The following is a 21,348-nucleotide window of genomic DNA, read 5'->3' as shown; positions in this document are numbered from 1 at the left end:
TCCAATGCATGAAAGTGAAAAGTGAAAGTGAAGTCACTCAGTTGGATCCGACTTGTAGCGACCCCATGGACTGCAGCCTACCAGGCTCCTCTGTCCATGGGATTTTCCAGGCAAGAGTACTGGAGTGGGGTGCCATTGCCTTCTCTATGCTGTCTAGGTTGGTCGTAACTTTCCTTCCAAGGAGCAACCATCTTTTAATTTCATGGCTGCAGTCACTATCTGCAGTGATTTTGGAGCCCCCCAAAATAAAGTCAGCCATTGTTTCCACTGTTTCCCCATCTGTTTGTCATGAAGTGATGAGGCCGGATGCCATGATCTTAGTTTTCTGAATATTGAGCTTTAAGCCAACTTTTTCACTCTCCTCTTTCACTTTCATCAAGAGGCTCTTTAGTTCTCCTTTGCTTTCTGCCATAAGGGTGGTGTCATCTGCATATCTGAGGTTATTGATATTTCTCTCAGCAATCTTGATTCCACCTTGTGCTTCATCCAGCCCAGCATTTCTCATGATGTACTCTGCATATAAGTTAAATAAGCAGCATGACAATATACAGCCTTGAAGTACTCCTTTCCCAATTTGGAACCAGTCTGTTGTTTCGTGTCCAGTTCTAACTGTTGCTCCCTGACCTGCATACAGATTTCTCAGGAGGCAGGTAGATGGTCTGGTATTCCCACACCTTTAAGAATTTTCCACAGCTTATTGTGATCCACACACTCAAAGGCTTTGGCATAGTCAATAAAGCAGAGATAGATGCTTTTCTGGAACTCTCTTGCTTTTTTGATGATCCAAAGGATGTTGGCAATTTGATGTCTGGTTCCTCTGCCCTTTCTAAATTCAGCTTGAACATGTAGGAGTTCATGTATTGCTGAAGCCTGGCTTGGAGAATTTTGAGTATTAGTTTACTAGCATGTGAGATAGTGCAATTGTGCAGTAGTTTGAGCATTCTTTGGCACAGCCTTTCTTTGGGATTGGAATGAAAACTGACCTTTTCCAGTCCTGCGGCCACTGCTGAGTTTTCCACATTTGCTGGCATATTGAGTGCAACACTTTAACAGTTATTATCTTTTAGGATTTGCAATAGCTCAACTGGAATTCCATCACCTCCACTAGCTTTGTTCGTAGTGATGCTTTCTAAGGCCCACTTGACTTCACATTCCAGGATGTCTGGCTCTAGGTGAGTGATCACACCATCATGGTTATCTGGGTCATGAAGATCTTTTTTGTACAGTTCTTCTGTGTATTCTTGCCACCTCTTCTTAATATCTTCTGCTTCTGTTAGGTCCATACCATTTCTGTCCTTTATTGAGCCCATCTTTGCATGAAATATTCCCTTGGTATGTCTAATTTTCTTGGAGAGATCTCTAGTCTTTCCCATTCTGTTGTTTTCCTCTATTTCTTTGCACTGATCACTGAGGAAGATTTTCTTATCTCTCCTTGCTATTGTTTGGAACTCTGCATTCAAATGGGTGTATCTATTGGTAATACGTATCTATTGATATTGAATAATGGATAAACTATTGTAGGTCTCAGCAAAACTTTGTTCGTCCCCTTTGGATCCACAAATATTATCCACTCTGATTGGTGTACACACTACTCAACCAGTGTAGACATGAGTCTTAAAACACACATCATTGGGAATTTCATTCTTCCTATTGTTCACTGGCAGCAGTCCTAATAAAGGGTTCTAATAAAGTGACATCATGACCTACTAAAGACACCCTCATGATATTACAAAATGGATAGTGGTCTCCCAAATAAATCTCTCTTTTGCCTTCTGCTATAGTTACCCTGAACTTCTGACTTGTAGGTCTTAAGACATCCTACCAAAATATAACTATGGCCCTCTTCTCCTCTTTCTATCCAAAAAAGGGAACACTACTCACCTACAGATCTATTAAACCCAAAGAGAATTCCCTTTCCCACTTAGTGACACCTCTCCATCTGCAATCCCTTCTCAAAGCTGGAGCCCAGATGAAGGCAGGTGAAACAAAGGGACCTACTGAAAATGAGGGCCTTCCTCTCAAAACAGGCTAATCTATATTCCTTAAGAAAGCTGTCTGCTAAAGCCTACTGTCCTCCCCTGCCCCATTATGATCATTCTAAAGGCTAGCTATCTAGAGATCTCTCTTTGTAGGAAACATATGTCCTTCTACCTTTTTGTGGGTCTCATCACAATCTTTGGTATAACAGACACACATTTAGGCATCTTCAATTATAAAACACAGACTCAACACTTTTACAACTGTGTGCATCTTTCTAGGAAGAAAGGAAGATCTTAAATTAGCTCCCAGCACCAATATTCTTCAGTAGAATGTCAGCTTTGGCTCCATGGATTATGGCTATTTTTTTTTTAATTTATTGGATTTATAATGTTGTGTCAGTTTCAGGTGTACAGCAAAGTGAATCAGTTATACATGTACATATATCCACTCACTTTTTTAGATTCTTTTCCCATATAGGTCATTACAGAGTATTGAGTAGAGTTCCTTGTGCTCTACAGTAGTTATCTGTTTTATATACAGTAGTGTGTATATGTCAGTCTCAATCTCTCAATTTATTTCTCTCTTTATCCCCTGGTAATCATAACTTTTTTCTTCATCTGTGACTCTTTCTGTTCTGTAGCTGGGTTTCTGCGTGCCCTCTTTTCTTTTTTAGATTTCACATAAGTTATACCGTATGATGATTGTCTTTCTGTGTCTAACTTACTTCACTCAGCACAACAACCTCTAGGTCCATCCATATTGTTGCAAATGGCATTATTTTGACTATGGCAATTTGAACAGGACTCAGGAGAAGGCAATGGCACCCCACTCCAGTACTCTTGCCTGGAAAATCCCATGGACGGAGGAGCCTGGTGGGCTGCAGTCCATGGGGTCGCTAAGGAGTCGGACATGACTGAGCGACTTCACTTTCACTTTTCACTTTCATGCATTGGAGAAGGAAATGGCAACCCACTCCAGTGTTCTTGCCTGGAGGGTCCCAGGGATGGTGGACCTGGTAGGCTTCCATCTGTGGGGTCGCACAGAGTCAGACACGACTGAAGTAACTTAGCAGCAGGATGGCAAAGCTCATGGCTTTCATAATAAAAAAAAATTACAATTCCTGGAGCCCAAAGATACTGACTTTTAGTCACTCTTGTAATAATTCCTCAAATGTAAATTGGCTCATGGTTTTAGGGCTATCCGTGGACTCATAAGGAGCTTACAAAACTCCTATGTACTCTGTTCACTTTCTCTCTGTTCCTGAGCTTTTCCTGGAGAGCCATTCTCCCTTCCCCAACCTCAAGGCATCCCAGTGTGTGTAATAAACCTTTCTTGGGTCACACCAAGGACAACTGTCATAAGGTTCAGGAGGGAGCTGCCCTGCCTCATGGTGGGATTACTAGATGAACCATCACAAAAGGTGTGAGGTGTTGATCTCACTGATGTTGTGATCTGATTTTCCCTAATGACTAATGAAGTTAAACATTTTTTTCATATGCTTTATCGGCCATTTATATCAACAGTATATCTTCTTTGGTGAAATGTCTATTCAAATCTTCTGTCCATTTTTAAATTGTCTTCTTGTAAGAAGACAAATTTTATTCTAAAAAATTTATTTATTTGGCTGTGTTGGGTCTTGGTTGTAGCATGCAGGATCTTTTGTTGCGGTGCACGGACTACCTAGTTGTGGCAAGGGTTCCAGAGTGCATGAGCACAGCAGTTGTGGCACACGCTCTTCATTGCCCCAAGGCATGTGGGATCTTAGTTCCCCAACCAGGAACTGAACCCTTGTCCCCAGCATTGCAAGGTAGATTTTTAACCACTGGACCACCCAGGAAGTCCCAAGAGTTCTTGAAATATTCCGCATACACATCTTTTATTGGGTATATGATTTATAAATATTTACTCCCAATCTGTGGCATATCTTTTTCATATTCTTAGCAGTGGACGCACAAAAGCTTTTAATTTTGATAGAATATAATTTATCCATTTTCCCTCCTATTGATTACACTTCTGATGTTCTATCTGAGAATTCTATTTGATCCAAGGCCCCAAAATTTTCTGCGTTTTCTTCTGGAAAACTTATGGTTTTAACACTTACATCTATAATCCATGTTGAGTTAATTTTGTGTGTATGTTGTGCTGTGAATAAGAGTCTAAACTCATTTTTTTGCATATAGAAACCCAAAGGCATGTAGTGACTACCTTCACTCTACCATCTAGAAGTCCTGCCTCGAAACTTGTTAATTAATTTCAATAAGTTTCATTTTAAAGAACTTGGTACACTGAGTAAAGTTCATAGAGTTGTAAATTACATTTATAAAAACACTAACAGTCCCACATTTGAAACTATCCCCAAACACCACCCCTGCACTGATTTTTACTGGTTTTATAGTGAAAATGATATAAAACAATCTTTTAAGTATGATACATGTCTTATCTCACTTTTGAGGAAAATTAAGGCAATCCTATACTGTTCAAAATTTTGTAAAATCTAGATATTTTCAGATTGTTAGAGCTTTTACTAAGAAACCAGACTACAGTCTATATACATGAGTAGTTAGTACACTATATAATTGATTTTTATGTGGAGACCTCCTAGCTTAGAATATGCATCTTGATTAAAAGGATCTTCCAGCAGAAGCCCGCCATAAATATGAGTAACACTAAATCTTTGCTTTGGCCATACACTTTTAAAATCATTATATATGTAAAGTTAAATTTCTATAAAAAGTTTCCAATGCTCTGTGAATTTACAAAGAGTTCTCAAAAGAATCTACAGAAGCAGGGGTCTGTGATGAACTGCAGAGATAAATGATCACTAATCTCTAAATACTTTACTAGAAAAGATTCTCCTAAATACAAATATCATAAGACTTCCTGTCTACTTATTCAAATTATTTCTTAATATATGTTCTCCCTTTAAGAAATGATTATAGATATGAGTTTTCATCCTTCCAGTTTTAATCCATCCTCCTCCAATTACAAGATTTTATTTGATATACTCACACACAAGCACACAGTTACAAATCGGGTTTTGTTATCATTACTGTTTTACCATGTGAAACTCCCTATGTGTCTCTCTTGCAATGCAACAAAGGAAAGTATACCTTTAAAAACCTAGTACTACTATTGACACAAGACAAAAGGACTCAAAACCTAACACACTGGGGGTCTAGATAACTGCGGTGACAGAATCAGACAAGGCACAGACCTTACTGAATAATATTCCCCAGGCAAGGAAAACATGAGTACTTTGGTATCTACAAAATAAACAGGGAGTGTTGGATAAATCCCAAATCAAAACCACAACAATTTGCCCACAAACTTCATGTACAAACAGTAAAGCTACATTCACAAATATAAACATGTAAAATACAGGTGTTCTTCTGAAATATCAAAGCAGCAAATATGTTATAAAATATATACTATAGGTACTTCCCTGGTGGTCCAGTGGTTAAGACTCTGAACTTCCAATGCAGGGGTCATAGGTTCGATCCCTGGTCAGGTAACTAAGATCTCTCATGCCACATGGTGCAGCAAAAAAAAAAATTATATATATATATATGCATAGCAGCTCAGTTGTGTCTGACTCTTTGTGATCCCATAGACTGTAGCCCACCAGGCTCCTCTGTTCATGGAATTCTCCAGGCAAGAATACTGGATTGGGTTGCCATGTCCTCCTCCAGGGGATCTTCCCAACCCAGGGATCGACCCAGATCTCCTGCAGTACACGCACATTCTTTACTGTCTGAGTCACCAGGGAAGCACACAAACACACACACACACACATACATATGGCATTAATAGATACAAAGTTTTTGATTGACACATTATATCACACAGAGTAAAGAAATAATGAGGTATAATCTCAAAAAGAATATATGGAATGTTGACTATATCCTCCAGACAGCATGTAAGGATGCCACTTACATCCAACTAAGATTCCAGAACCAGTGAGAGATTTGAATCATTTTCAAAATTAATGGTCTTTACAACCTACAACTTTAGTTTTTTTGAATACTGCAGTTTAAAAATTGTATGTTAGAGAATTCTAGTGTTTTTATACCTAGCAACAATAACTAACCAGACAATGGAAAATATTTTTCAATAATTTCAAAAGCACAGGTTATGCCCCTATAAAATTATCTTTAGAAATAATTATGCCTGTGGATATGATTGTTCCCAAGAAGTTACTGACTGACTACAGCATGTAGTCTTAGTACTTTGTGGAACAAAAGAAAGGTTTTTAAATCTGAAAGTATAGACTAGATTTAACAGCCATGGATAAGCTAACTTCTGAAGTGAGTACAGATAAATATACTAAAGCCATAATCATCTTCTTAATAGCAAAAGAAGCCATGAAATAAGACATCAGGACACAAAAACACTTCCCTCAAGTTTACTCAAACCATCAATAGCTCTTTTAAGAGCCTCTTTTTCAGTCCCCAAATGAGAGGTTCAGAACCTTTGCACTCTGAAACCACAGAGCAGCTTCTGCTAGTGGCTCTAAAAAAAAAAAGCTTCTACTGGCAGATGAGGATTTATTTTTATTTCCTTTTCTTCTCTTTACATCCCTTCTGCTGTGTCCTAGTCTCACCTCTCAATATTTCCTCTGTTAGCAACTAATCTTTCAAAATGTTTGTGCTTCTCTATATCCCTTGGAAAAAACCTTCCTCAGACAGTCAGGCTTTTTTTCTGTTATTTTATCCTAATGCCTGTTGGTTCAAGGAAAATGTCTAATAAGAGCACAGTGAATTAATATACAAGGCCAGACAGCATTAAGGCAACCTTGATTTACATTGCAATGGAAGCATCTACTTTGACACACGGGTGCCAACAGTATTGTCTGCCAAGTGTCTAATGTCGCTTCTGATGTCATAAAAAGAAATACCCTGCCTCTTGTGAAGAGAGGCCCTGTCGAGGAGGCAGTGGAGTGATAGGAAACAGAAAATTAAATTCCACCTCCAACCACCTCCAAAGTTAGAGTTGAGCCAATCAGACACCATTTCTTCCTGAACTCTGGATCCCCTGTCCACATATCCTACAAAGCAAAGGAAAGAGCAAAACATTCCTTCACGTCTTGCAGGCTCATCCTGGCTTTGCTGTCCACATGCTGATGTGTCCACAGAAGCCTGGCAGGGTCTACAGCCGTGTTCTGACGCCCTGGGTCACCTTCCCTGGACAACTGTGCCCCGCAGCTTACACCAGACAAGAGAGGCCAAAGATGTGACAGAGGCACCAGAGAATGAAGGGACTGAAACAGTGTCCTTCTGGGAAGCACCATAAATCCCTGTTCAAACAGGGAACACCAGAAGTGCAGAGATGGCGGAGAACCCACTGTATACCTTTAAAAGAAGAGCTGCAATTAGCACGTAGGATCGGCAAGTAGGGAAAGGCAAAAGTAGGGAAAGAGGCAAGATTTAAAGTCTCATTTCAAATGAATCCAGCAACACTCAAGGCAACTTTAAAACATGCTGAGAGGATGAGACAAACTGAGAGAATGACAGCGACAGATACATGCTGCAGTGGTTTAGCCACTCAGTCGGGTCCAACTCTTGGTGACCCCATGGATTGTAGCCACCAGGCTTCTCTACCAAAGGGATTCCCCAGGAAAGAATACTGGAGTGGGCTGCCATTTCCTTCTCCAGGGGATCTTCCCAGTCCAGGGATCGAACCCAGGTCTCCTGCACTACAGGTAGATTCTTTACCGACTGAGCCACCAGGGAAGTCCATGTGTAAAATAGATAGCTAGTGTGAACCTGCTCTATAGCACAGGGAGCTGAGCTCAGGCCTCTGTGATGACCTAGAGGAGTGGGAGGGAGGTTCAAGAGGAAGGCTATGTGGGTATATATACATATAGCTGATTCACATTGTTAAATAGCAAAAACACAACATCGCAAAGCAATTATACTCCAATAAAAAATAGAAAAAAATACTGAATTTTCCAAATCAGGACCCAGAGTATCACTACTTATAAAAGGAAAGAAACCAAAGTGAATTCTATTATTTTTTAAAGTAAAATTTAATAGCCTTCATCTACTTGGAGAGTGGGGTGCAGATGAAAGGGGTAGGAAAGTGAAAAATCAGCTGTTTCAGAGTCATGTTTAGCTAAAACAGTCATGTTTAGCTAAAGCTCTAATTCACACTCACCTTGAGTTCTCTGAAGCTCACAGTTATGATCCCAGTGTGAACACAGACAACAGAAAAATGTCCAATAAAACATTATTACAACTTTCAGTGTAAGACAGTAGAGAGTAAACAGTACCTGGCTCTCCCTCTTCCAGACTATTTACATTCTCATCGAAGTACACAAGCCTACACACAATGACAATCACACATTCTGATGGCAACAGATAGCTGTTTCAGAAATGTATCAGGTTTGGGGAGGAAATGTTATTAGCAATACGGCATCACGTGGAGAAATTATCAGCAGCTGATGTAAATCTTCACCCCTGAAACAGAGCAGGTCCAGGGAAAAAAATTAAAAAGTGGCTTTGATCTTCCTTCCACCGTCTCTCTTTATTTATCTATGGCATGGAGAATCTGCCCCAACCAGAAAGTCAGGTGGCTGCTCCCACACAGGAAGGAGCAGCCATCTGAGGCTGCTCCCTGAGGCAGCAGAAGCTGGTCTGGATACTGGTGTACCAGTGCTAATGCGCTATTATCTTTCTACAGGCTCTGAGATTATGCTGCCATTATATACTATCTATATTATTCCATACCATAGCATATCATTCCATACCACACCATATCATTCTATACCTTATCATTACCATAATATATCACATCATTACTGCACTTCCCAGGTAGCTCAGGGGTAAAGAACTTGCCTGCCAATGCAAGAGCCCTAGGAGACATGGTTCAATCTCTGGGTCGAGATCCCCTGTTGGAGGAAATGGCAACCCACTCCAGTATTCTTGCCTGTGAAATCCTATGGACAGAAGAGCCTGGAAGGCTATAGTCTAAAGGGTCGCAAAGAGCCGGACAGGACAGAGGGACTGAGCACATGCATATACATCATCTCATTACTATATCATAACGATCATACTTATCACATCATTCTATACCATACCATGTCATATCATACCTTATCATTACTATATCATATCCTTTCCATACCATATTGTATCGTATCATATCACATCATATTATAAAGCAGCACTGAAGGAATGGAAGGGGATAGAAAAGGAATCAGCCATCTGACATACCCTGGGGTGTAAAGGGGGTTTCAGATATGCGGAGACTCCCAGGAGCCTGGCCTTCTCTGGATTTCAAGGGACCTATGTCACACATCACACACCATTCCACACACCACACAAGTCCAGGTTGATTAGGATCACGCATTTTCTGACAGTGTTTTGAGGTCAAGACAGGGGAGAAAGAGACAGCTTTAAGGTCCAGTATTTTAAAAAAACAAATTAGTAAAATTTATGTTACCTGTATTTTGCCAGATTTGTTTTTCAAGTTTTTTCTTTAAAAATCAGACATTTGTTTGAGGGCTAAATGGCTCAGCTGCTCATCTAGTGGATGCTCTAAGGAGGATCTTTCAGCCATTGGTGGGACCCACTAGGAGTTCTAAGGAATCCTTTCAGCTGAGCACAAGGCCAGAGAAAGGACTCCTCATTTGGAGATACAGAAATTAAAATCAAGCTCCCCAAGAGGGATAAACTAGGACTATAGCATTAAGAGATACATATCCTTTATATAAAATAGATAAACAACAAGGATACCGTGTATAACACGGTACACTATATTCAATATCTTGTAACAACTTAGAAAACAACCTGAAGATTCTGAATCGCTTTGCTATACACATGAAACTTATATAATATTATAAATCAACTATAGTTCAGTTTATAAAAAAAAGAAAAATAGGAATTAGAATAATATCTAACTCATCAGTTCTACTGCATGCAATAAATAAATTAACATGTAAAAGAAGCCTCCCAAGTTATAAACCATACTAAAAAATTCTCTAATTTAGGGGTTGCAAAGAACATTACTCCTAAGATGGAGAGAAAAAAATCATACTTTGGGAAAACATTCACTATAATAAACACGAGAAATCTTTATAAAGTATTTGCTCCATGTTCTCAATAAATTACAAGAAAAAAAAGAAGAAATGGAAGGTGGGGTTTAAAAGGCGATGTAGATGCTTTCTAAAATATAAACTAAAGTAATAAGGAGCAGGCTTAAAGAAGGAAAAAAACTATAAAGACTAAAAATGTAACAGATACACTGTTTTAGAAAGAGCAAGACAGAACTGACACAAAGAGAAAAATAATTAAGGAATGTAGAGGACAAATTTGAGAAGCCATCCCAGAGAGCAGAGGGAAAGGACAAAGAGAAAAGCAAATTCAGAAAGAGAAATGAAGTTGTTTACGTGGAACATGGGTTGTGGGTAAGAGGTATGGTGATGGAAGACAGAACGTGAAGACTCTCTTCACAAAGTATAAGCAGAATACGTTTATTGTTGCTGTTGCTCAGTCATGTCTGACTCTTTGTGGTCCCATGGACTGCAGCCCACCAAGCTCCACTGCCCATGGAATTTTCCAGGCAAGAATACTGGAGTGGGTTACCATTTTCTTCTCCATGGGATATTCCTGACCCAGGGATTGAACCCACGTCTCTTGTGTCTCCTGCACTGGCAGGCGGGTTCTTTACCACTAGCAACACCTGGAAAGCCCAAGCAGAATACGCAGACCACATCAAATAATCAAAGGTATAATATAAACTTTTTAATTTAAAAATAACCTGGCCAGTGAATTAAAAATAATTATAGACAGAATTAATCAAAAGAGATCACTGTAAAGGCATAGCACTGTGAATTTTTAAATTTTTTCAGTTTAAGAAAAAATCCTGTCAGGATTCAGTAAAACATATAATCAAACAGGTTACTTTTGAAGAAATAAAAGAAAGATTACCTTGCTTTCTCTCTCAGAGCCCTAACAGCCAGAAAACAGAAGAACGTCTTACAAAAGTTTTAAGATGAACATTTTTCAAAAGTGGAGTTGTGATGCAATAATTTAGTACTCATAGATGAAAAATAAGAGGTATATTCTTAAATATCTGAAATTTCAGAAACACTATTATCCACATTCCAAAGTTAAAAATATTAGAAGAAAAAAAAGACAAGTCAACTGGGCAAGAAAGGAAGGGAAACAAAGAACTAATCAAATGATTAGGGACTCATTTACAGTGACAAATGTCAAACACTGAAAAAAGAATCTAAACAAGAATTTTTAGATTTGTAAGCAGTCATTTAATTCAAATTTAAAAAACAGTAATTTTCAAAGGAGAAAGTATATAATAGAATAATAGTAACTTAATAAAAAGCCCACCCCTTTTACCACATGCTAAACCCACTCCAGTATTCTTGCCTGGAGAATCCCAGGGATGGAGGAGCCTAGTGGGCTGCCACCTATGGGGTCGCACAGAGTCGGACACGACTGAAGCGACTTAGCAGCAGCAGCAGCAGCAAAAGAAGTTCTAGGGACTTCCCTGGTGGTCCAGAGGTTAAGACTTCACCTTCCAGTGCAGAAGGTGCGGGTTCAATCCCTGGTCAGGTAGCTAAGATCTCACATGCCTTGTAGTAAAACAAAACAAAACATAAAACAGAAACAATCAGTAATAAATTCAATAAAGACCTTAAAAATGGTCCACCACAAAAGAAAAAGATCTTTCAAAAAAAAAAAGGTTCTAGAAGGAGGAAAAGATTTAAATATTTTAAAATGAGAAATGTTCACTTATCTTGTGGGTAACTAAACATATTAATAAATTATCAATAAATTTATCAATTCAAAAGAATTCACAATAAAAAGTAGACATAAGTGATATGAATACACAAAGGTTGAAAACTTCTACAGATTAAATAGCCACAGACATAATTAAATGTTAAGGAAATAAAGTCAATTTAAATGCATGATAAATGCAAGTTTGATACATGTGACATTTATAAACCTCTTGCAAATTAACAAGTAACTTGATAATATCTATAATATCTTGACAGTAAAATAGACAAGGATATACAATTTAAAAAAGGAAGACGGAGAGGTTATGGAGAAAAGAGAACCCTCCTACACTGTTGGTGGGAATGTAAGTTGGTGCAGCCACTATGAAAAATATTTAATAGTATAAAGGTTCTTCATAAAACTAAAAACAGAGTTACCTTATGATCCAGCAATCCCACTCTTGGGCATATACCCAGATAAAACTTTAAATCAAAAAGATACATGCATCCCTATGTAAGCCAAAACATGGAAACAACCTGTTTATCAACACATAAATGGATAAAGAAGATGCAGTACATATATACAATGAAATACTACTTAACCATAAAAAAGAACAAAATAATGTCATTTGCAGCAACATGGATACAACTAGACATTATCATACCAAGTGAAGTAAGTCAGAAAGAGAAAGACCAATACCATATGATATCACTTGTATGTGAAATCTGAAATATGCCACAAATGAATCTATCTATAAGCAGAAACAGACTCACAGGCCTAGAGATCAGACTTGCGGCTGTCAAGTGGGAGAGAAGGAAGGAGAAGGATGGACTGGGAATCTGGGGTTGGTAATGCAAACTACTACATTTAGAATGGATAAACAACAAGGTCCTACTGTAGAGCACAGGGAACTATATCCAGTTTTCTAGGATAAAACATAATGGAAAAGAATATTTTAATAAGAAAGTATATATGTGTAAAACTGAGTCACTTTGCTATACAGCAGAGATTGGCACAACACTGTAACTCAGTTATACTTCAATTTAAAAATTTAATAAGAAAAAATAAGAGGAAGTAAATGGTCAACAAGTACCTTAAAAATTAAACACAATGGTAAATAAATAAATATATATTAAGACATCAGTGAAATACTATCTCCTGAGTATGAAATTAGAAAAAGTGAAAAGAAATGCTAATACACAGAATTGGCAAGAATTTGAGACAATGTTCATTCTCATATACTGCTTACATGAGAATAAACTGGAACAACTATTGTTATTGGACAGATAGCAACACAACATTTTCACATGTTCTTTGGTTAAGTCTCTTCACTTTTGAACTGTGGCGCTGGAGAAGACTCTTGCGAGTCCCTTGGACTGCAAGGAGATCCAACCAGTCCATCCTAAAGACCAGTCCTGGGTGTTCATTGGAAGGACTGATGCTGAGGCTGAAACTCCAATACTTTGGTCACCTCATGCAAAGAGTTGACTCATTGGAAAAGACCCTGATGCTGGGAGGGCCTGGGGGCAGGGGGAGAAGGAGATGACAGAGGATGAGATGGCTGGATGGCATCACTGACTCGATGGACGTGAGTCTGAGTGAACTCCGGGAGTTGGTGATAAACAGGGAGGCCTGGCATGCTGCGATTCATGGGGTCGCAAAGAGTCAGACACAACTGAGTGACTGAACTGAGCTGAACTTCACTTTTAGGAATTCATCTGAATAATCAATGTAGCATGTAAGGCTATAAATTTAGAGGCTATAAACTGATGTGTACTCTAATTTCATATTAAAATATACATCAAATAAAAAATAATAAATAACTGAAATATACAAAAGGGAAGAATAAATAAATTACAGTACATGCATATTTTCAAACACCATGCTCTAAAAATTACATTGCCAATGAATACTAATGACATGAAGAAAAGTTTAGATGTTGTTTAAAAAGTTACTAATTCATACCAAAATATGCACAACAAAATTACTAGTTATGTGCATATCAAGTTATTGAAAATATGAACCTAGCATCTTTATTACACTGAAATGACAAGCAGTTTTTCTCTCTGGTGTACATATCTAAAACCATACAATAAAATCTCTGCAGTAATGCTCCTACAACAATAAGAACTGGGATATAACACAACTGACCTTTGATGTCTGTCCTTTACTGAACCCCAGTTCTCAAACAGGGACAAGTCAAGTTCTACTGCAGGGAGAAAGAGTCACAGGGAGTAGAAAGAAAGACCTCTCTAGGAAAGTAGATAAGTGGAAGTGGGGTCCCCACATTACTGGAGGATTCACAGACTAATCCTCCCAGATAGGCCAGTAATAGTGGCTTCTATCCAGAAAGTCTTAGCCAGTCACAGGATCCTGATCACCAGCACGGATATTAAAGCCAAAAATACGGACACTGCCACTAAAAGATGCCAAACCACAACTGGGACCTAAATAGTTCCCATGAAGGAACCCTGGAATTTCAAGCCAGACAGTTATATACACTTGTTCTGGCCACGTCATCAATGTCACATTTCTCAGGAAAAACTAAGTATCAGGATCTACCTCTTCTTGCCCCACAAAGTGGATGTGACCCTACTTTAATTTCAGGATGGAAGAGTGCCAAAGAAGTGATCTATTCCAGAATCCTAATTAGGGGAGGAGACAAAGCTCTATCTACCCTTCTTGTTACCCTCCCTGTTCTCTCTCCAAGCCAAGGCTCTCTTTTTCCTTTCTTTCTCCTCTTTCCATCTTTGCTGTAGGCTGGAAAGTGCTGTCTTCCCCTACATAGTATCCAATCTCTCATTTCTAATGATAATAATCCAATCTCTCATTTCTAATGATTGAATATTTGGGAGCTCACTTGTAACATTTTGGCAGGGTTTTATTTGGCTTCTTTAATAATCAAAAATGAAACTAATATTATTTAAGAACACATATTAAATTAATATTTAAGAAAAAAATTCCAATCACTTGGAAATGTAAAACTACTCTCCCAAAAGACAGGTTAACAGGTTTTTTGCACCAAACAACTAATTGTGAATGCAAAGGAAAAGTTCTTGAAGGAAGTTAAAATTGCTCCTCTGGGTGGTGAGGTAGGGTGGGGGGCGGGGGAGAGTACTCTCCTAAATAACTGTGGAGGTAAAATTTAAATGTTCTAATGTAACTAGAAACAACTTAGAATATAGTTTTAAAACCCAGAAACAGTAAGGATCCAAACTTAAAGAACAGACGCAAAGCTGCATTCAAAGGAAAATTCATAGTAGTAAATATGTTTGTTACAATGAAAAAAAGGAAAGATCCATAAATGAAGCATTCATTTCAAAATAGTAAATTGGAAAAAAAAGGAATGATATTTTAAAAGATAAAAATAACACAAAGAAAACAAAACTCCACAAAGGAAACAGAACATGGAAATAGATCAGAATTGAGAAATAAATCCAAGAGCTGGTTGTCTAAAAAAACAAACCAATGACACATGCTGACAAAGTTTATTAGAAAGAGAAAGAATCCATTGTGATAGGGTCATATTTTGAAAATTATTAGTATATTTTTCTCCTTTGTCTTTCTGACTTTGATATGACTTTTCCCTACTATTTTGAAACACTCTTTGGGGGACTACAAAGAGATATAGACTTTTTCCTAAAAGGATACAAAGAGAAAGAATAAGGTAATATTCAGCTTTGCACAAAATAGGATTTGCTATAGTCCCAAGAAAAGATTTCCTACATTCCTCCCATTATGTCTTTTTATATATTAACCACCTTACCTGGAAGACTCAGCTTCTGGAGCTTTCCCAATTTTTTTTTTCACTCCTAGTCCCCACAATTCACCCTTGAGCTTAGGTTTGAGACAGACCTGCAGGTATGCGTCAGGAAAAGAGAAAGACAATACTATGTAGGGGAAGACAGCACTTTCCAGCCTACAGCAAAGATGGAAAGAGGAGAAAGAAAGGAAAAAGAGAGCCTTGGCTTGGAGAGAGAACAGGGAGGGTAACAAGAAGGGTAGATAGAGCTTTGTCTCCTCCCCTAATTAGGATTCTGGAATAGATCACTTCTTTGGCACTCTTCCATCCTGAAATTAAAGTAGGGTCACATCCACTTTGTGGGGCAAGAAGAGGTAGATCCTGATACTTAGTTTTTCCTGAGACAACTTTGGTCCTTGTATTTTTAGGTGGTGGTGGTTTAGTTGCTAAGTTGTGTCTGACTCTTGCAACCCCATAGACTGTAGCTTGCCAGGCTCCTCTGTCCATGGGATTCTCCAGACAAGAATACTGGAGTGGGTTGCCATTTCCTTCTCCAGATGGGCCCCCAAATAGTGGGAAGACTGGCTGGAGCTAGCCAGCCAGAGCTGGGTGAGCCAGCATCATAGCAAACGTTGCATAGTACAACTGAGGATTGGAACTAAAACAGAATCTTCACTGGATTCCTGAAATGTAGCATTCATAGGAGCTCAGGCGAAGCCAAGACAGTGGAGAGTACCAGGAGGTGAAATGCCTGAAAAGAATGAACCACGAACTGCAGCTTTCATCACAGGCTATCATCAGAGTACTCAGCCAGCAGATGGGAAATGGACAACATCCCCTTGGAGAACAGAGTCAAAGGATACTCTGATCATGAAACCCACCTCTTAACTCTATCACCACACCACCTCGGCCCATCTCCCCCCACTTTTTTTGAAAGTCGCTCAGTCATGTCTGACTCTTTGCAACCCCATGCACTATACAGTCCATGGAATTCTCCAGGCCAGAATACTGGAGTGGGTAGCCTTTTCCTTCCCTAGGGGATCTTCCCAACCCAGGGAGCGAACCCAGGTCTCCCATATTGCAGGTGGATTCTTTACCAGCTGAGCCACCAGGGAAACCCAAGAACACTGGAGTGGGCAGCCTATCCCTCTTTTAGAGTATCTTCCTGACCCAGGAATTGAACCAGGGTCTCCTGCATTACAAGCAGATTCTTTACCGCCCTTTCCCCCTTAGATTGGGGTATCATCTTAAAGTAACAAGAGATGGTGAAGGGACTTCCCTAGTGGTCCAGTAGCTAAGACTCCAAGCTTCCAGTGCAACATGCCCGGATTCCACCCCTAGTCACAGAACTAGATCCCACATGCTGCAACTAAAGATCCCACATTCTGCAATCAGAGCCAGGGTAGCCATATAAAGAAAATAATTAAATAAACAGTTTAAAATGAGAAGATAGGTTAGTGAAAATAATCTGAGTTTGCTCCCAGAGAGAATAATCATACCAGAAAGAGTTGCTTAAGTTGGCACACCTGACTAAGCTTTAACCTGGACACACACACACACACACACACACACACACACACACACACTCTTGCCCAGCACCTGTGAAAGACTACACAGCAGGGTGATTAAGTGTGGGGCTCCAGATCCACATGGCCTGTTTGTCAACTCTGACTTTGGGCCGTTTATTCTGTCTCCCTGCACCTCAGCTTCCTCATGTTGACCACAAATTGGCATTTGCCATAGGTGCTTGCCACCTACCTCTACAAGGATTAAATCATGTGCTGCTGGAGCTGGTGACCTCCAACACACCCTGAAGGAGTTCAGGGTGGAGAGCAGGAATGAGGCACTCTGTGCTTCCAGGAGACCGGCAGGACAGGTCTTCAAACAGATATTCTCAAGAGCTGATTTTATGAGCCCAATTCTTGTATCTTTTCATATATATAAAAACACTAATCCTTGATGGTGACAACTGTTTCTCATGACTAGCAGAAGCTTCATGGGACCAGCAGAAACTTTCTAAAAAATAAACGTGCTTGATTGCATGTGCTTTACCAAAATCACATATATACTGTCCTCCCCCGGCCCCATCTCTTTGAAGCAGTTTCTCAGAGCAATCTGAGGTGCTGTCTCTTGGGCTGCAGTCCTCATATTGCCCCAAATAAAGCTTAAGTTGCAACTCTCATGTGCATTTTTTTAAGTCGGCACTCACCTACAAAATAGGGATTATAAGAGTTTTTCTCAGCATTTCTTTAAAGATTAAGTGAGCTAATAAACATAAAGTACTGGACTGGCCAAAAAGTTTGTTGATGTTTTCCAACACAAATTTCTTGACCAAGCAATACTTAAGATCGGTGTCTATAATAAGAGTTCAATAAGTGCTGGCTATCCTGATTGCTTTTAGTATTACTATATTATTACTTGTATATATTATCTACAGTTGGGGTTCATGGGAGATCTGATCAGCTACAGAAAAAAATCAAGAAATTACAACTTCTCTACATAACCAAGTATTATGGATTAAAATTTGTATCCCTGCCACATAAATAATGAATCATAAGTGATAAAGATGATATAAAACAGATCAAAAGACAGGTTTTTAAAAATACAACAGAACGGTACCAATTTTAAAATTTTAATAGAATGGACCACATTCCGAAAAAAATATGAATTACCTATATTAGCTCAAGAAGTATGCCAGGCAGAAAAGAAGTACTTCAACAGAAGCTGAAAAATTCATCAAAGAATTACCTCAAAAAAGGACTATGACCAGATGATTTAATTAGTACATTCTTTCTAACTTATCTCAAGGGACAATGCCAGAATGTATAACTCTAATAGGACTTGGAAAATGCTCCCCAATTCACTGGAAAACTGCTACCTATAATATGCAACCCTTCAACAAATAAAACTAAAGGCCAATATTTTTCTTTAAAGCTTTGTTACTACAGGATTTTTTAGTACCTCTGATATGCTGTGAAACTTCAAATAGGAGGGCTGCAGGAAACAGTGCTGTTCTGCAATTCAGAGATTTCTTCCTGGCTCCCCAGAGCCATCTGATGGTCATGCAGAATGACCCGGGAACCTTGCAAGTGCTGGTGTCTGTGCTAAGTCACTTAGGTCACATCCAGCGCTTTGCAACCCTATGGACCGTAGCCCACCTGGCTCCTCTGTCCATGGGATTCTCCAGGCAAGAATACTGGGTTGGGTTGCCATGCCCGCCTCCAGGAGACCTTCCCAACCCAGGGACCAAACCTGCAACTCTTATGTCTCCTGCATTGGCAGGCGGGTTCTTTACCACTAGCACTGCCTGCAAAGCGCACATGGAAACCTTAAGTCACCTAATCAGAATATTAAGATGGTCTGGGAGGCAAGGATATACAGAAGCATACATAGAGGAAAAGGCATTCACAAGAGATACACAGAGGAAAAGAGACAGTATACAAAATTGCCCCCAAATTACTAGCAAGGCTGAGGCTCAAAGCAGGGTAGTCTGCTGGTGAAAATGTAAACTGATTCAACTCATCCAGGAAGCAACTGGCCAAATGTATTAATACTTAGAACCTAAAATGCACATACTAAATGACCCAGGCATTCAGTTTGTATCAGTCCATCCTGAAGAACTGAAAATGAATATATAGATTTACATACAGGGATGTACTTCATAGAATTATTAATAGCCAACAAAACAGAAACCAATCTAAATGACTAAAAAACAGATTATGGCACATTCATATGATAAATTATGCAACAATTAACAGCAATGCTTTGCAAAAAAATAAATGACATGCATATGTATATGATTTTTTAGGGAAAAAAGGCAGAACAAAATACAATATACAATCTTAAGTATACTTCAAAAATGTGTGTACATGAGAAAAACTACTGGAAGAATATAGACCAAAACCTTAATGTGATCTCTGTATGGTGGAACTCTGAGTGAATATTTTTAAATACATTTCTCATATCATCTAGCTATCTGCACTAAGAATGGATTACTTTTATAATAGGCAAAAAAACCACGATAAAATTCAAATAATCATTGCACATGGATATATACTTCTAAGAGTGAAAAGGGGTTAAAAAAAGATGTCTCCATTCACTAAGGACAAAAACATTGCCAACACTGAGCACAAAATTCTATGCTCCCAAACGTGAATCTTGAAAGCAGGAAAAGAGAAAGCAAACCAACCAAATCCCTCAACAGACAGGTTGAGCTGCTTCTCCGGGTTTTCGACACACCATTATCGCGAGGGGAACACGGCACCCATTTTTAAAAGTGCAGCTGTTTTCATATCTCCCTTCGTTCGATGAACATCCACATGGAGGGACAGGCTTTACAGGGGAGGTTGAGCGAGTGTGATAGTTACACGCGCGTGTATGCACACGCATCCTTTCTCTCTCTGTGTGTGTCTCTCTCTCTCTCACACACACACACACAAATCCACACAATCGTGTGGTCCCAAGCAGACAACTCCCAAGCGAGTCCTGCGGGAGCAGCCGCGCCCCATCCCCGAGCCGCCAGTACCTGTTCCCCGTGCGCGGGGGCAGAGTCGCCGAGCTCCGGAGCTTCCTCGGAGCAGCGGGGCTGCTGTGGGTGGCCTCCCTGCTTTCTTCCACCAAGAACCTGCACAACCGTGAAGAAAACTAAGTTGAGGAGCAGTTGGCAGCCGGGCTCGGCATCGCGCTCGCAGCCAGGCGGCCAGGGCATCCTAGCTAGCGCGCCCTGGCTCGCGGCGCAGCTTCCCAATCCCCGAGTTTGAAGAGGCTCAGGGCGGGAAGGAAGAGAAAGAAGGGAGAGCTCGGGTGACCCGACGGCAGGTCCGGTCCCGCAGCTCCCTCGCCACCCTGGCCGGTTCCCCTCCGCCCTAGTCGGTGTCCAGTCGGTGCTAGGTCGCCCCTGCGACACCTCCCACTCATCCTGCGCTGCCTCCCGGACTCCCCCGTCCCACCCCACCCCCAGGCCGCCGCTGCCCGTCGACTCCTCGCAGCCAGCCAAAGTCTGCGCGCCCGAGAGGAGCAGCGGAGCGGCTAGGGTCCCCGGGTGCGCGGCACGCGGGGCGGCCCGAGCGCGGCGGGCGAGTGGGTACCTGGAACGGGCGGGCGCGTCGGTCCAGCACCAGAGCAGGCGAAGCAGCAGCAGCAGCAGCAAGCTGGCGAGCAGGGCGAACAGTGCGCCCCCCGGCCGCATCCTGAACCACCAGCGCGGTCGCCGCCACCGCCGCTGCTGCCCCGGCGAAGCACAGCCCGGGCGGCCCCGACTCGCGGCTCCCGCCGCTGCCGCCGCAGCCGCCGCGGCCGCAGCCACACACACCTCCAGCGTTCAGGGCGGCGCGGAGGGGCGGCGGGGGCGCGCGCCGCGGGCCCGCACTCTCAGGCGCCACCGGCCCGGCCCGCCCGGCGTCTGCGGGCGGAGGTGGCAGCCACGTCCCAGCTTTCCCCCGGCTCCCGCCCAGCCTGGATCGCTGTCGGCGCCCGGTGATGGGCTGGCGGTAAAGCGCCGCCCGGCTCGCCTCCTCTTCTCCCGAAGGCGCTCCGAGCTGCTGCGGGCGCTGGTCGCCGCCGCCGCCGCCGCTGCTTCTGCCGCCGCCGCGCGGGGTCACCTGAAGGTTGGGGCTCGGGAGCTGGACGCCTCGCTGATTGGGCTCCAACTTTTGTGCTCCCTCACCTGCCCCCGAGAGGTCGCGCGTTCTTCCCCCATGCCCACGCAGTCCACCGGGCTGACCGCACCTGGCTCTGCGCCCCTGCGGAGGAGGGCTGCGGTTCCGAGAGGCAGAAGAGGAGACAGGAAAGGGCCCACTTCAAAAACTTTGCCAACAGTGTAGTCGCTCTGCGGGATTGTCCCACGCGGAGAGGCTGCTGGGCACTTGAGAGGAGCCTCCCGGTGTTTGAAGG

The 21,348-nt window shown here is 41.3% G+C and overlaps 1 protein-coding gene across 1 annotated transcript in view; it reads right to left on the bottom strand.

Annotated features, from left to right (window-relative positions):
- Positions 1-20,644, bottom strand: part of ST8SIA6 (ST8 alpha-N-acetyl-neuraminide alpha-2,8-sialyltransferase 6) — a 135,967-nt gene extending 115,323 nt beyond the window's left edge. Inside the window, exons 1-2 of the mRNA XM_040248962.1 lie at positions 20,544-20,644; positions 19,982-20,080 (exon numbers count right to left, since the gene is read on the bottom strand). Of these exons, the coding sequence (XP_040104896.1) occupies positions 19,982-20,080; positions 20,544-20,644 (200 nt within the window). The remainder of the gene's footprint in view (positions 1-19,981; positions 20,081-20,543) is intronic.
- Between the last annotated feature and the right edge of the window lie 704 nt (positions 20,645-21,348).

The sequence above is a fragment of the Oryx dammah genome, unplaced genomic scaffold, assembly GCF_014754425.2.
Source record: "Oryx dammah isolate SB20612 unplaced genomic scaffold, SCBI_Odam_1.1 HiC_scaffold_10, whole genome shotgun sequence".
NCBI lineage: Eukaryota > Metazoa > Chordata > Mammalia > Artiodactyla > Bovidae > Oryx > Oryx dammah.
Note: the sequence above shows the minus strand (reverse complement) of the source record. Positions and strands in the feature narration are given on the sequence as shown.